This window comes from Bison bison, unplaced genomic scaffold (genome assembly GCF_000754665.1).
Source record: "Bison bison bison isolate TAMUID 2011002044 unplaced genomic scaffold, Bison_UMD1.0 scf7180017864167, whole genome shotgun sequence".
Lineage (NCBI taxonomy): Eukaryota > Metazoa > Chordata > Mammalia > Artiodactyla > Bovidae > Bison > Bison bison.
In genome coordinates, this window is record NW_011494739.1 from 3,060,600 (window position 1) to 3,076,666 (window position 16,067).

At 46.4% G+C, this 16,067-nt stretch overlaps 2 protein-coding genes across 2 annotated transcripts in view; both read left to right on the forward strand.

The window, feature by feature from the left end:
- RTFDC1 (replication termination factor 2 domain containing 1) overlaps nucleotides 1-808 on the forward strand; it is a 43,643-nt gene extending 42,835 nt beyond the window's left edge. The window contains exon 9 of the mRNA XM_010841810.1: nucleotides 154-808. Within this exon, the coding sequence (XP_010840112.1) occupies nucleotides 154-311 (158 nt within the window). The 3' untranslated portion in view covers nucleotides 312-808. The remainder of the gene's footprint in view (nucleotides 1-153) is intronic.
- Nucleotides 809-3,851: 3,043 nt separating this feature from the next.
- Nucleotides 3,852-5,421, forward strand: LOC104989956 (protein FAM209A-like). The gene is made up of 2 exons (XM_010841811.1): nucleotides 3,852-4,137; nucleotides 5,082-5,421. Exons 1-2 carry the CDS (start codon nucleotides 3,889-3,891, stop codon nucleotides 5,337-5,339), a joined length of 507 nt encoding a protein of 168 aa, XP_010840113.1. The 5' UTR covers nucleotides 3,852-3,888; the 3' UTR covers nucleotides 5,340-5,421.
- Nucleotides 5,422-16,067: the final 10,646 nt, after the last annotated feature.

A 16,067-nucleotide genomic window follows, 5' to 3' on the forward strand; every position in this document is an offset into this window, starting at 1 on the left:
GTTTTTTGGGTTTGGTGATTGAGATACTGTATTTCAGCATTCCTCCCCATAAAGGAGGAGGGAAATTCCTGGGCTTGGTGGCCTCTCAAGAATGTGATGGTTGGAATGGTCTGCAGCCCCAGCCTCAGAGTTGAAAGCTTCTCGTTTTTCCAGCAGCACACGGGATCACTTCTGGAAAAGCCGCTAAGAGGTCCATCGCCGACAGCGAAGAGTCAGAAGCTTACAAGTCTCTCTTCACCACCCACAGCTCCGCCAAGCGCTCCAAGGAGGAGTCGGCCCACTGGGTCACCCACACATCCTACTGCTTCTGAGGCCAGCGGTGCGGCCTCAGCTGGGGCCTGTGCACTTGCTCGTCCCCTTAAAGCTGGAGCCAGGCACGGTGCCTTCGAGTAGGAAGGCACAGTGGGGACTCTGTGACCCCGCTGGCCTCGCCCGTCACCCTGTCCCACTCACCTCCACCCTCTGTGCACTTGGACCTTCCCGCGGCCCTAAGAGCACGTTGGCTGCATATTTATGCTCAAAATAATTAAAGACTCCAGGTTCCTCCTGGGTGTGTGGTCAGCTCATTTTGACTAACATTTTCATGGTTTTGCTGCCAATGGTTAATTAATTAAATAAGCCAAGTGAGACTGAACTTGAGAAAGGACGAGTTGAGTTTCAAGTACATTCTGCCTGCAGGGCTGTGGGAGGGAGCGTTTTGCACCAGAGCAGGGGACTTAGGGGGTTTCCTTGCTCCATCGCTATGATGAGAAAGGCGATTTAGTTGTGCACCTGATGATTTGGTACAAAAATTAAGTCTAAAGTCTGCTTTTTCTCTCATCTCTGTGTTTTCCTTCTTCCACTAATATTTGAGTAAGAAACTTGGAACCATTGCATTGTTAGTGACAGTAATTCTGTGACGTCACATCAATGCCACATTCTTTCTCAGCAGATTATGAAAAGGAAAACTGGATATAAAATTGGTATGTCTCATGCATAAAGTGTGTTAAAGTCATTAATTAATGAAACTGTTCTAAAGGCAGGAGCCTCAAGATTGTGAGCCCTGCCTTCTGGAGACAGGGGCATATTACTGAGATGGTTCTTTATAGGGGATCCGGGGCATGGGGTTCCATTAAGAAGCAGGCAGAGGAAACACAACACTGTAAATCAACTATACTTCAGGAAAATACAATTTTTTTTAGAGCAGACAAAGGAGCTGGGAGAGGAAGTTGGAAGCGGGAGGGAGCAGCCTGGGGTTGGGAAGGGGAAGGGGCTGGAGAGCTGAAGCCAGGCTGCTCTGACACCCTGTCCTCTGCCTTAGCAGTCATGAGTTGGACCCCAGGATACGTGAATATAGATGCATTTTCATCAGATTATATCAAGATCAGTGAATTTTTGTTGCAGACTTTTTCCAGAAGAAATGTGAAAATTACCGTTTATGTACATTTATATGCAGACATCTAGTTACGATCACCATGCCTATTTCTGATCAAGCCTGGGGTCTCACACTCCTGTAAGCTCTCTACCCGGGAGCCCCCCGCCCCTGAAGCTAGGGGGAGTGTGATCCCCACGTCAGCCTGTGTGGTACGTCCGACTCTCCTCTGTCTCCCCTTCTGATTTCACATCCTCTCACAGAACTTCCCTGGGCTCAACACAGTCAGAGGCTGAGTGCAGACACACCGTGGACCCTGGGTTGTAGCAGTAGAAGTCTTCTTTCTGAGGAAAATGTGTGAATCTCATGACCCAGCGGAACAGCTGCAAGCCCTGTGTTCCGCTGATTGGGATTTTTTTTGTTTTGTGTCACTTTCAGAAGCTGGTGGTTTTTGAACACGGTGGGCTGTGGGCCTGGTTGTGTTCCTGGTGGCGGCTTCTGTCCGCGGCACCCCTGTCGCCTCACCGTCCCCACACCTGCCTGGATATCAGCCTCTCCCCCACTTCATCCAGCCAACTGATCATCCCTCACACTCTGCCCGGATGTCTTCTTCAGGAAAACCTGCCTGCCTGAACTAACCTCCAGCTACCCCCTCGCACTCTCAAAGCTCTCATTTCTTACCACAGTTTTTTTATTTTTTGGCCATGCTGTTCAGCCTGCGGCATCTTCATTCCTCAGTCAGGGATCGAACCTGTGTCCCCTGCATTGGAGTCTTAACCACTGGACCACCAGGGAAGTTCCCTCATCACAGTTTGTTTTTTCACAGTAATAACAGTTCAGTCCCTGGATCTGGAAGATCCCCTGGAGAAAGGAATGGCTACCCACTCCAGGATGCTTGCCTGGAGAATCCCATAGACAGAGGAGCCTTATGGGCCACAGCTCATGGGATCACAAAGAGTCAGACATGACTGAGAAACTAACGTTTTCACTTTTTTCAGTAACAGTTAAATATTAAAATAAAAATTAGTTTTCATTTACATTTGAAATCGAGATGTCCAATCTCCATTGTTTTTCCAGAGAACTTACAGGAAAAAAAGATCACCTAAAAGGATGGAGCTTTTTTAAGGCTGTTGCTGCTTCTGCTGCTGCTAAGTCGCTTCAGTCGTGTCCAACTCTGAGCAACCCAATAGACGGCAGCCCACCAGGCTCCCTCGTCCCTGGGATTCTCCAGGCAAGAACACTGGAGTGGGTTGCCATTTCCTTCTCCAATGCATGAAAGTGAAAAGTGAAAGTGAAGTCGCTCAGTCGTGTCTGACTTTTATCGACCCCATGGACTGCAGCCCACCAGGCTCCTCCATCCATGGGATTTTCCAGGCAAGAGTACTGGAGTGGGGTGCCATTGCCTATTCACAAACTTCAAATTGGCATTTTTCTTCAGTTTTCATCTCCGCTATTAGTACTTATTAGTCTAAAACTCAAAACAGTTTGCTAATGAACAACTGCACACTTCATACTGTGACCATTTGATAACTGGTCATGTAAAACTAATGCTCAAATGTTGATTTGTCTTCAATTTATAAATAGTAAAAGCAAAAGAGGTCTTTCCTAATTCCCTTATCACAATTTTAATGAAGTAAATGATACTCTTAATTAAGCCAGGCGTTGTACACTCAGATGATGTCAGCGAGTGTGGATATGAGGTAATAGGAAGTGGTGGGGACAGTAGAACATAGCCACCAGAGGGGCGGTTTCCTACTTGGCTCCAGCAGAGAGGGGCCCTGTGTTATCAGATCTTCCATACTTTTCAAGGAAATCAGAAATCTGACCTTTGTAAATTGGAGCTCCCCCACCCCCATTTAAATACCCCAGCCAAAGCAAGAGATGCAGGAGACTTGGTTTGATCCCTGGGTTGGGAAGATCCCCTCGAGGAGGAAATGGCAACCCACTGCAGTATTCTTTCCTGGAGAATCCCATGGACAGAAGAGCCTGGCAAGCTACAGTCCATGGTGTCACAAAGAGTCAGACACGACTTAGCGACTGAGTACAATAATTTTTCAGAACAGTGTAGGCCACACAAAACACATCAGGAGCTCCTAGTTTGCAGCCTCTGGTTTAATATCTTTCTTTCCCATTCAGCTTTCTGCTCCACGGGGGCACATGCCTTGAGTCTGCTCTGCTCACCACAGTGTCTGGATTCAACAAATGCAAAAATAAAAATAGGAGACGGACCCGCCCTCCCAGTAGAGCACCAGGCTCAGAAAGCATACACTGGCAGGGAGATGGCATTCTGTCACTCCCCACCTCTTTTTCGACTGCTTGCTGGAAATGATGCCATTTCCCTTTAAATCCTACTCCCAGGCGACCCCCTCAAGCCTCTTTATCCTCTGTCCTGAAGTCATCACAATGGCCAGAGCAGGTTCTGGCTGGGGGGCCCTCTGTGACATCACCAACGACCCAGCCCTGCCTGGTCCCCTGTCTCCAGGTGCAAGGGCACACCAGCCCACTGTGAGCCACGTCCTGTGCCATCTCTGCTCACCATGCAGTCTCTGAAATGGTGCTTGTTCTTGCCTCTGTGTCTCTCCTGCGGCTATGCCTTTATGTTTTCTTCTCTGAGAGAGAAACCCAAAGAAACCCAGGGGAAGGTGCCCTGCGGAGGGCACTTTAGAATTCGGCAGAATCTACCAGAGCATACCCAAAGCTGGCTTGGGAGCAAGTGGCTCTGGCTCACTTTTATTGTTGTGCTGTACATGATACTGAAGTTTCGAGGAGATGGTGAAAAGAATAAGGTAAGAGTGGCTCCTTTTGTTAATCCACGTTGATTCCATCTCAGAAAACTCAGATCAAGAGAAACAGATGCTCTCGTTATTACAGGCAAGACTGTTAGGTATAACGAGTTTGAATATGGAATATCTACTCCCAGTCCTGAGTGTGCTGGTAACTCATTTCCCCACATATCCTTAGAGAAAACTAGGCCTGAACTCACAGAGGTTAGGACTCATATAGTTGAAGGCCACCTTTTGTTTATTAGGCAACTAAAACCTTGGCTCAAAGTTTATCCTGTTAAATCAGTTTTTTTTTTTTTTTTTTTTCAAATGAGGATAGATTCAAGAACTTGGCATGTTTCAGGTCAAAATTATTTACAGAGCCAGATTCACTGCCGCTGATTTTTCATTTCCCTGACATCTGAATTATTACCGGTTGCTGAACTGAATGGAAGTGGTATCATTATTCCAAGTAAAGGAAAAGATCTGTTGTAAAGGGTCAGAGGTGTAAAGAAGTAACAGCCTGTCCATGAAGTGGCTGAAGAGCTCTGAGAAGGGGATGGGAAGAGAAATATGGTGGCTTGTTCCCTCTTCAGCAGACCCAATGCTCCAGGATACTGTGTCCAAACTGATGGGAGCAGGGGATTGGCAAACCTTTCTGCAAAAGGCCACATAGTCGATATTTTCAGCTTTGTAGCCCATTCAGTCTCTGTTGCAAGGACTCAACTCTGCCCTTTGAGCATGAAAGCAGTCATAGACTATCGGCAAATGAATGAGCCTGGCTGTTCCAATAAAACTTTATTAACAAAAGCAGCTGGCAGGCCATATTTGGCCATCATTTGCCAGTCCTGTGACTAGATCAATGCTAGAGCCAACTTCTCGCAGGTGAGCCCAACTCTCTTAGAACTCCGTCAACACAAACCAGTAATGTCAACAGTATCATTCACCCTGAATATCTTTCTTGACAGGTGCAGACTCCTCCCACCCTTCGGGGCTGTACATTTCGCCCTCCAGGAAGGAAAAACGCTTCACCCAACAAAAACTATGCATTCAGTACCTTAACCCAGCTCGAGATGGACCTTGTGGAATTTGTGTCCAGGGTGCGGAATCTGAAAGTCAGCATGACAACCAGCAGTCACTTCAGGCTTCAGAACTTAGGGAACGCAGATCCACAGCATAAAGTTACAATATATGAGGTTTGGGGCGAAGAAGACTCTGTCGATTGAGTGGGTTTGTGTGTCCAAGTAGGAGAGGAGAAGTTGGGTACTGACAAACTGTATCCAAACTATAAAACTGTTGTGAAGAAAAGCAATTCTCGTATTTGTGACCTTTTTCCTTTCTCATTTTTTCTTTAAACTGGAAAAAAAAAACGTGAGGCCAGAAGCCATTGCAGTTACTGTTTTTGTTGTTTCTTACCTTCTCTAGAGCTGAGGGTGGTGAGAAGCGTGAGGACAGTGACAAGCTTGGCCACTGGGCCATGACCTTTGTAGAATAAGGCTTGGGAGATTTTGGGATAAGATGCTAATATTATTTCTGTAATAACTTATCTTTATAGTAGCTATTTTTGGAAAGGGCAGAACCATTTTTTCTCTAATTTACTACATTACAAAGGACAACTTTAATTATAGGTTTAAAATTATAAAATGATTGAGTTAGGAGGTATGTGTGCCCGGAGGATGGTGGATTCACTTCACTTTTTTTTTTAATGTTTATTTATTTAGCTGCTCCTGGTCATAGTTGCGACCTGTGGGATCCAGTTCCCTGACCTGGGCTCCCTGCATTGGGAGTGTGTAATCTTAGCCACTGGACCACTAGGGAATCCCTCACTTCATTTTCTTACCTTCAGAAACTTATTCATTCTATCTTGTGGGTCTAACATATTGACTTTTTCTACACAAAACTGACAGTTACATGTATCTAAATGGATTAAGAAAAATGGAAACTCAAACCACGTTTCTAATGTCATTTGGATATAGACAAGCTAATCAGGAGCTTCCAAAGCAGTCAGGGTTAGCATTCTTTGTGAGTGCTAAGTCGCTTCAGTCATTTCCGATCCTTTGCGACCCCATGGACCACTCTGTCCAGGATTTCCCAGACGAGAATACTGGAGTGGATTGCTATGCCTCCTCCAGAGGACCTTCCCAACAGAGATCAAACCTACGTCTCTTATGTCTCCTGAATGTTCTTTATAATACTTGTTTAAAGTATGGATATTTGGGGAACTTCTCTGGCAGCTAGCCCAGTGTTTAAGACTCCAGGCTTCCATAGCAGGGGATGAAGTTTTGATCCCTGGTTGGGGAACTAAGATCCCACATGCCTTGCAGTGTGCCAAAAAAAAACAAATAATAAAAATAAAATATGGGTATTTCGGCATGTTCGTATGGCTAATGCCCACTTTCTCTGGGCTGTTCTATTATCTCATGACGCCTCATAAAGGCCACCCTGATAGTTTTAGGACGAGCAGATGCAGGCCTAGGCAGAGACGTCCGCTCTGGAAGTTCCCTTATTTCCACTTCACACCTAATTTAAGTGTGCTTGAACCTCCATTGCCTTCCATCTGGCTAAAAAGAGTTAATCCTCATGGTTCGAGCAGCATCTTCAAGACGAGTCCCACACAGTGTCTGAGAGACCTCAGGTTAGACCTCCCACCTCTTCCCCTCTCATCATTGTCACCCTATCTTTGAAAAGTGATCCCTGAACCCTTTGCTTTTTGTCTCAATTTCAGCTTTCAGAATATTTTTAAAAAAGAAAAAAAAAAAAACTGGAAGGAGTTGAGATGTCTCCTCAGTGCCTCCTGTACTCTTTCTGCGTGTTTTCAAGCAAAAGTTATTTTCCCAGCACATTCTGAAGAAATGCAGATAAGGAAAAAAGACTTTGGTTTTAACCTGTGATGTCAACATGGGGTATATTTTAGATTAGAATGGAGATAATCAAAAGGTTGCCAAATCACGACTCACAGGTCAAATCAGCTTCTGCCTGTTTTTGAACAGCCCTGGAACTAACAGTGGTTTTTTAATTTTTAATTTTAATATTTTTGGCCATGCCATGTGGCAGGCAAGGCCTTAGTTCCCTGATCAGGGATAGAACCCATTCCACCCACAGTGGAAGTGTGGAGTATTAACCACTTGGACCATCGGGGAAGTCCAATAATGGATTTTATATTTTTAAATGGTTGAAAAAATATCAACTGATTAATCATATTTCATGATATGAAAGTTACATGAAACTCGAATTTCAGTGACCGTAGATAAATTTTTATTGAAACAGAGCCACACTATCATTTACATGTTGCCTCTGGTGACTTTTGTGCTCTGTGGCAGAGTTGAATTACTGCACAGAAACCATTATGACCCACAGAGCTGAAAATATTTACTAACTAGCTCTTCACAGGAAAAGTTTGTTGATCCTAGTTTATACTAATCTTGCTCAGTCGTGTCCAACTCTTTGCGACCCCATGAACTAGAGCCCGCCAGGGTCCTCTGTCCATGGAATTCTCCAGGCAAGAATACTGGAGTGGATTGCCATTCCCTTCACCAGGCGATCTTCCTGACCCAGGGATCAAACCTGGGTCTTCTGCTTTGCAGGCAGATTCTTTACCATCCAAGCCACCAGGAAAGTCCTAATTTATATGTTAACAAACAGAAGATATGTTCACTGGGATCTGATATATTCAATAACCTTCACAAACATCCCCTCTTGGTCTGATAAGCAAAAATGTAATTTCATATCATTTTTGTGTTGTTTTGTCCCAGCTAATGATGGGAATCCTATGAAAGAGCAAAACATCAAAATTTCTTATAGGAAGTTGATCTGGGATATAATTAGAACAAAATCTGCTGTTCGAGTGGATTTAACAGTTTCCATAAGAGAGTGTCCCGAGTCTTTGCCTTGACTAACACAAAGCTTTGCAGACCCCGGTGTTGCCTAGAAAATAGTGTTTTCCTCGCTCCAGTCTATTTCATGCATTATTTTCATACAAAAATGTAATAGATACAGATCAAGGAATGAGAGCCCCACAAAGTCGCTCACCTCTGCTGTTTGAGTGTCAGCTGAAACCCCAGGGTTTCTGCACTCTGCAGTGACTCAGTAGCTCGAAGCCACCAGATGGTTGTAGTCACCTACACCTCCTGTCTCCGTCAGAGGAGATTCACTTGGAGGGTTGGCAGAATTCGTAGCCAAGACCCTCTCCTGGCAGCCTGAAAAGACCACTGCCAGAGGTGGTGGGTCATGAGGCAGAGATGTGAGAGCATCCTCTAGGATCTGAGAACAGTCCCCAGTCGACAGCTAGAAAAGAAGCCCAGAGTCTCAGTCACACAGCTGCAAGGACATGATCTGGAAGAGCCCCCCATGTCAGAGGGGACCCCTGTCGTGTGAGACCCTCACAGAGAAGCCCACCCACCGGAACAGACTCTCGGTCCACAGAAACTGTAGGAGAATAAATGTGTGTTGCTTGAAGCCACCAAGTTTGTGATAGTTTATGACACAGCAGTAGAAAATCAGTAACACACACACACACGCACACACCCCATCTTTCTGTTCCCAATTGCTGAACACCATTGTTGTTCCCAATGCCTTGGAGGACAAGTCCACACTCCCTCTGACCTAGTCCCTGGCTTCTGAACTAGGGGAATGGGACCAAAGGAATAATGGCAGGGGATCAAGAATAGGACTGTCCTGCTCCTTGAAACTAGAAGTTACAAACTATTGGTCCAGGGACCAAGCCTCCCCCTGCCCTGACATGTTCATTTGACCATAATCACATTATTGAGCGTTTAATTTGAAATAATTGTAGAGTCACAGGAAGTTGCAAAGGTAACAGAGTATCTTCTTAGACCCTTCACCTGGATTCCCCAGTGGTTGCATCTTATGCAACTTGAGAACAATCGCAGAACCAGAAGACAGATGTTGCAACAGTGTGTGGGGAGAGTCTGTGTTGTTCTGTCCCTGGTGTGGAAGCCTGGACCCACCCTACCCCAACCACACTATCCTGGCAGAGACTGTCAACAGCCTTCCCCACCTCCCCTGACCCCTGGCAACCACCAATCCGTTTCCATCTCTACGACAATGTTATGCGAATGAAATCACACAGTGTGTTACCCTTGAGGTTGGCCTCTTTCACTCCTTACAGCCCTTCAGATACATCCAGGTGGTGTCATATGCCAACAATTCATGCCTGTCTGCTGCTGAGTCTGTTGAACCATCCACTTGTGGGGGCACATTTTAGTCTTTTTGTAGTTTTCGCTTATGATAACAGGACTGCTATGAAGAATTGTGTGCAGGTTTCTATGTGAACACACACTTTCATTTCTCTGGTTTAGATGTCCAGGATTATGGCCGCTGGTTCACATGAGAAGTGTAGGGTTTGGCCTTCACTGAGAGTCAAAGATTTAGAAAAAAAGATGCACCCAGAGAACTGCCTCTCTTTCTCATCCCTGCCACCCGAATCCCATGCCCTCTTCCCCTCCACAAAGCCCTGTAGGGCTGTGATCAGCCTCGTTGCTTTCTGTCTTATCCTTCCTGCATTTCTGTTGCGCAAATGAACAGATACACATTTATTTTCTTATGCTCCTTCTTTCTGATGTGAAGAAGAGCAAGCGTTCTATATTCTTTGGGGCTTTGCTTTCTCCATTTAACAGAAAGTCCTTGAAAATCCCTTCTTATTGGCTTTGAGAGGGTCTTTCTCATGCTTTTTTCCCCCGCTGCAGAGTGCTCCATCATGTTTGTTCAGCCTCTGTCTTCCATGAAAATCTTCAGGTAGTTTCCAGAAGTTTGAAATGACAAATGATAATGCAGTGAATCACTTTGTGCATACCTGTTTTTGTGTTGTTGGAGACATAACTTTAGGGTAGATTTCTAGGAATGACCTTAGTGGGAGAGAAAGGAAAGCCCAGGTGTAGTTTTGTTAGGTATTGCCAAATTTCCCTCCAGGAGGCTTGTGCCAGCTCGAATTCTCATCAGAAATGCCAATACAGATTTTTTTTTTTTTTTAACGGATTTGTGGACAGCGGACTGGACACTTCTGCCTGAACCACCTGTCTTACGTGGCCTTGTGAGGCTTGCAGTTACCTAAGATTGCTGCTAGGTGGCAGACGAAGCCCGTCACGGGAAACAGCGCTCTGGTTTCCCAGACCTTGTTTTCAAAGACCTTTGATGAAAATAATGTGTGAGATGAAGTGATGGTAACACTTCATCTGATGAAGTGGTCGTAACACTTTTATCATAGTTAGCAACTGGCATTCTTTGTACCAGTAGTAATAACAGGGGCTTCCCTAGTGGTCCAGTGGCTAAGACGCTGTGCTCCCAATGAAAGGGGGCCTGGGTTCAATCCCTGGTCAGAGAACTAGACCTCACATACCTCAACTAATAGCTGGTGCAGCCAAATAAATAAATAAATAAATATTTATATTAATTATATATTTAACATATATTTATATATTATACATATTAATATATATTTAAAAGCAGTAATAACAACGTTACTTTTTATTAACAATGAACTTTTGTCATTGATTATTTATTCATTTATTCAAGTGTTTGTTCTGTGCACTTCTCCAGGTTCTGGGCATGAGAAGATAAAAGCAAACAAACATCTTCCCGGGACAGAGCTTGCTGTCCACTGAGGAAGAAATGAGAAGCACACCCACGAGTCCAATAGGTAGTCTCTCCAAGGCAAGAGGTGAGGGTGTGGGGGTCAGTGAGCAAGATGGTTCTTTAGATCTTAAATGGTGTGGTCACGGAAGGGCTACTGAGAAGCCGTTACTAGAGGGGGTCAGCCCTGAAGACCAGCTAGAGATGAGTGTGGAGGACACTGGGAAGGGAGGTGCAAAAGCCCTGAGGCTGGAGGGAGCCCAGCCTGATGGGGAGCCCTGGGTCGGGGTGGTGTCCTGTGCTTGGGGTGGAATTGGGTAGGGGATGAGGTGGGGCCCAGGGGGCAGGTGCCTTGCAGGCCATCAACAGGACTTGAGTTTCCCTCCTGGTGAGATGAGGGCCGTGGGGAGAGGAGACTGGAACAGGCCAGGATGCACCCATTTCTCCAGGTATCTCCAGATGGCCCAGCCTGGGCCACACCCGATGGATGCCGAGTGAGTGCTGGTCTCTGCTCTCAGGAGCCCTTGGTGGGGGTAGGGGGGGCCTCAGGGGACAATAGACATGGCCACATGAGGTTTCCCGTGGGAAACAAGGAGTCTTCTGGAGGCCCTGAGAGTGAGCTCTGGCTTCTGGCACCTTGGAGCCACTTCCCAGTTCTGTAAACTCTAGAAAACAGATAATACCCGAGCCTTCGATTTTATGAAGATGCAGGTGGGTTGCACGTAGGGGACCCAGTCAAGCAGCTCTGCCTCTGTCTGTCTGTCTGTCATCCTCCTGTTGACTGCTAGTCCTTTGAAGCCTTGTCTGAATCTTATCTATAACGCGCAGCTGGCCCCTCCTTAGCTAATGAATGACATCTCTCTTTTTTTTGAGGATTTTGTTGTTTCTTTTGTTTATTTATTTATTATTTATTTGTTTGGCTGTGTTGGGTCTTAGTTGCATCTTGGTGTGTTTTTGTTCAGTTGCTGCTAAGTCATGCCTGACTCTTTGCGACCCCATGGACTGCAGCACGCCAGGCTTCCCTGTCCGTCACCATCTCTTGGAACCTGCTACAACTTATGTCGATCGAGTCAGTGATGCCATCCAACCATCTCATCCTCTGTCACCCCCTTGTCCCCTGCCCTCAATCTTTTCCAGCATCAGGGTCTTTTCCAATGAGTTGGCTCTTCACGTCAGGTGGTCCAAGTATTGGAGCTTCATCTTCAGCATCAGTCCTTCCAGGAAATATTCAGGGTTGGTTTCCTTTAGGATTGACTGGTGTGATCTCCTTGCCCTCAGCATGTGAGATCTTTGTTCCCTGACCAGGAATAGAACTTGCATTCCCTGCATTGCAAGGCGGATCCTTAACCACTGGACCACCAGGGAAGTCCCCCGAGTAACATCTTTGACACGTGGTCATCATACTGTAAAAGAGTCATGATTCCCTTACACGGAGCCCTGAGCCCTGCTCAGTGACAGTGCTGACATGAAGACAGCTCTGAAGTGCATTACTCCCAGAGATGAAGAAATTAGATTCCCTTCCATCTTGAAAACCCATAGAAAAGTAAACATGATGGAGAGGAGGGGACAGTGGCCGTGGGAGGACCCACTGCCGCCCAGGCTCTTCTGTCTCTCTTTCCTAGGGACACTTGGGGAGGCCCAGCAGGGACCTGCCCCAGAGTGGTGACCTGGGAGAGGCAGAGACGTGGGAGGCAGCTCCCTGGGGGCACAGGGAGGCCCTGAGTTCCTGGGGGCAGAGCCCCTCCCTGTCTGGCCCCTGGTCCCTGCCAGGACCCTCGCCTCCCCACTGGGGCTGCGGTTCTGAGCCATGAGCTTGAAGAGGCTGCTCAGCGCCTTCCCCTCCCAGTGTGTGTGGCCTCAGCCCTCAGGCAGATGCGCTGGAGCTTTGCCATCATAGCCACCTTGACCTCGATATTCCGGAAACACCGTCTCCCCTTCACCCACTCACCCTTCCCTCTGTATCTGTTCATCATCATTCAGCCAGGGCTCAGGAGCATCTCTGTGCGAGCACGGCAGTGGTGCTGAAGATCCAGTGATGTGTGAACGCGGCGCACAGGGCCTCCTCACACCCCTTAGAGGCGGCTCCCAGGAAAGAGACTGAAAACCGGTGCAGCCACGGCGAAGAACAGGACGGAGCTTCCCCCAAAACTCAAAAAGCAGAATTTCCATAAGATTTGGCAACCCCACTTCTGGGTAAACACCCCAAAGCAGGATTGGGGAGAGCTATTTGCTCACCCAAGTTCATAGCAATGATTTTCACAGCCACCAAGAAACAGAAGCGGCCTCAGTGTCCATGGGTGGACGGATGAATCAATGAACACAATGTGACTTATCCATACGTTGCGTATTACTCAAGTCCAAAAAGGCCAAATTCCTTCTGGGCACCGAGAATGCAAAGGTAATAAAATCCTACAGTATTTCTGGGGATTTTGTCAGACAAAGACGAAACGCCAACACTGGCCACGAACACATAAATATACAACATTGTTCAGGAGCAGCTGAGTGCTGTGAAGAAAAATACTCTGGAGGAGGGGCCCCTGAAGCCAGATGGTCAGGGAAGACCTTTCGGAGGACACTTTGAACAACACACTGTGTGAGGTGAGGCCCTGGGGATGGGAAGCCAGTGCAAAGGCCCCAAGGTTCTCCGAGAAACCCACCTTCCTTCCGAGGGTTGGCCTCTTGCTGTAATTGGGTTCTTGATGGACATGCTGACCCAAAGTGTACCACTTTGGCACAAGGATTGTTTTGAGCTGGAGGCAGCTGAGGCAGAAAGTGCTCTCTGCCCTCCCTTTTTCTGCCCCAAAGCAGGACAGAGGTTTCATAGAGGGAGGTGCCCCTCCCCTGCCCTCGGGGAGAAGAATGATTCTTATTCTAGAGTTCGGATGTACCGTACTTAACCAGTTCCCTCCTTGTGGATGCTGGGTGCTCCCCAGTGTCGTGTTATCATGAACACATATGGTTCCTATTTCCCCAGACTGGGCAGGACTTGATGCTCCCCACTTCAGGCAGTACAGCTGCCATCTGCCAGTGTTTGGGTTTATTCCACAGTCAGCAAACACTGAAAGCACAGCCAGGCAAGGCACTGAAAACAAAAACCCTTGCAACAGCTTACACGTGACTTATTTTAGAATTTCTAAGTACAGTTAAGTGATGATTCATCCCACTTAAATCTGAGCTGTTTAATGGACCATCTGGTTCATCAGAATATGAAAGACTTTGCCCAGCAACCTGGAAAAGTACCCAAGAGGAAAACAGAAGTGGTTTTTAACCACTGAGAGGGAGTCCCAAGAAACATCAACTGAGTGTCAGCTCCTTGAAGACAGGAATGTTGGTGAATAAATAAACTGCATAATGTCTGGGCCTATTTTTCTAAAAAATGTTTTTTATTAATTTATTGGTTACGCTAGGTCTTCGTTGCTTCATGCATGCATTCTCTAGTTGCAGCAGTCGGGGGCTCCTCTCTAGTTGCAGTACACAGGCTTCTCATTGCGGTGACTTCTCTTTTCGGAGCACGGGCTGCAGGGCACATGGGCTTCAGCGCTGCAGCCGGGGGCTCAGTGGTTGCAGTTTCCTCACTCTAGAGCACAGGGTCAGTAGTTGTGGTGCACAGGCTTAGTTGCTCCACAGTATGTGGACCAGGGACAGAACCCATGTCTCCTGCATTGGCAAACAGATTCTTTACCGCTGAGCCACAAGGGAAATGCCTAAAAAATATTTTCTTTTTTTCTGATTACAAAAGCAATGCAACTCAAAGCACAAGAAACCAAAGAATAACGAGTAAGTGAAATTAAAAGCTTTTGCACTTCAAAAGGAAACTATAAGAAAGTGAAAAGACAACTCAGAGAATAGGAGCAAATATTTGAATATCATATATCTGACAAGGATCTAGTATTAAGAATATATGAAAAATTCACAACTCAATAAAAACCAACTGAAAATGTGCAAAGGACTTAAATAGATATTTCTTCAAAGAAGATGCACAAATGGCCAATAAGCACATAAAAAGATGCTCATCATTACTCATCAGGGAAATGCAAATCAAAACAACCATGAGACACCATGTTATACCTACCAGGATGGCTGTCATCAAAAAGACAGACAATAGCAAATGTTGGTGAGGAGGCAGAGAAATTGGAACCCTCACACACTGCTAGCAGAAATGTAAAATCATGCAGTTACTTTAGAAAAAGTCTGGCATTTCCTCGAAGGGTTAAACATACAGAGTCACAGTGCAACCCAGCCATTCTATTCCTAGGTGTCAACACCTGCCCCAAATGAAAACATACCTCCCGTATAAAACTTGTACATGAGGCTTCCCTGGTGGCTCAGGGGTATAAAGAATCCGCATGCCAAGGCAGGAGACACAGACTTGATCACTGGTCTGAGTCGCCACATGCCAGGGAGCAGCTGAGCCCGTGAGCCACAGCTACTGAAGCCGGCATGCCCTAGAGCTCACCTTCTGCAAGAGAAGCCAGCTCACTGCAACTGGAGAGTAGCCCCCCTCACAGCAACTACAGCAAGCCCAGGTGACACAATGAAGACCCAGAGCAGCCATAAATAAACAAACAAAAATAACTCTTATAAAAAGCTTACACACGAATGTTCATAGTAACATTATTCATAATAGCCAGAAGTGGCAACAACTCAAATGTCCATCATCTGATAAATGGATTAATAAAGTGTGGACTAGTCATAGAGCCGGAGAAGGCAATGGCCCCCCACTCCAGTACTCTTGCCTAGAAAATCCCATGGACGGAGGAGCCTGGTAGGCTGCAGTCCATGGGGTCGCTGAGGGTCGGACATGACTGAGCGACTTCCCTTTCACTTTTCACTTTCATGCATTGGAGAAGGAAATGGCAACCCATTCCAGTGTTCTTGCCTGGAGAATCCCAGGGATGGGGGAGCCCGGTGGGCTGCCGTCTATGGGGTCGCACAGAGTCGGACACGACTGAAGTGACTTAGCAGTAGCAGTAGCAGCAGTCATAGAGCAGAATATTATTCAGCTATGAAAAGGAACGAAGGGACTTCCTGGTGGTCCAGGGGTTAAGAATCTTCCTTGCAATGCATGCCATGCAGTGCAGCCTTAAAAAAAATGATATAAAAAATAAACCCCATACCTTTAGCACTCACTTTCCATCCTTAGCCCAGCCCTGACAACCACTAATCTACCTTCTGTCTCTGGATTTGCCTCTTCTGGGCATTTCTCATAAACTTCGTCAGCTACACGCAGCCTTTTGTGTATTCTGTTCTTTCTCATGGCTGAATACCATTCCATTGCATGGATGGGCCACATTTTGTGGATCCATTTGTCCATCAGCGGACATTTAGGTTGTTTCTATCTTTGGGCTGCTTATCTCCTCTCACTC

Excerpts from the sequence above, each read along its gene's own strand:
- LOC104989956 (XM_010841811.1), top strand. The coding sequence starts at position 3,889 with ATGCAGTCTCTGAAATGGTGCTTGTTCTTGCCTCTGTGTCTCTCCTGC. Across the intron at positions 4,138-5,081 it reads GAGATGGTGAAAAGAATAAG|GTGCAGACTCCTCCCACCCT; the intron begins GTAAGAGTGGCT and ends CTTTCTTGACAG.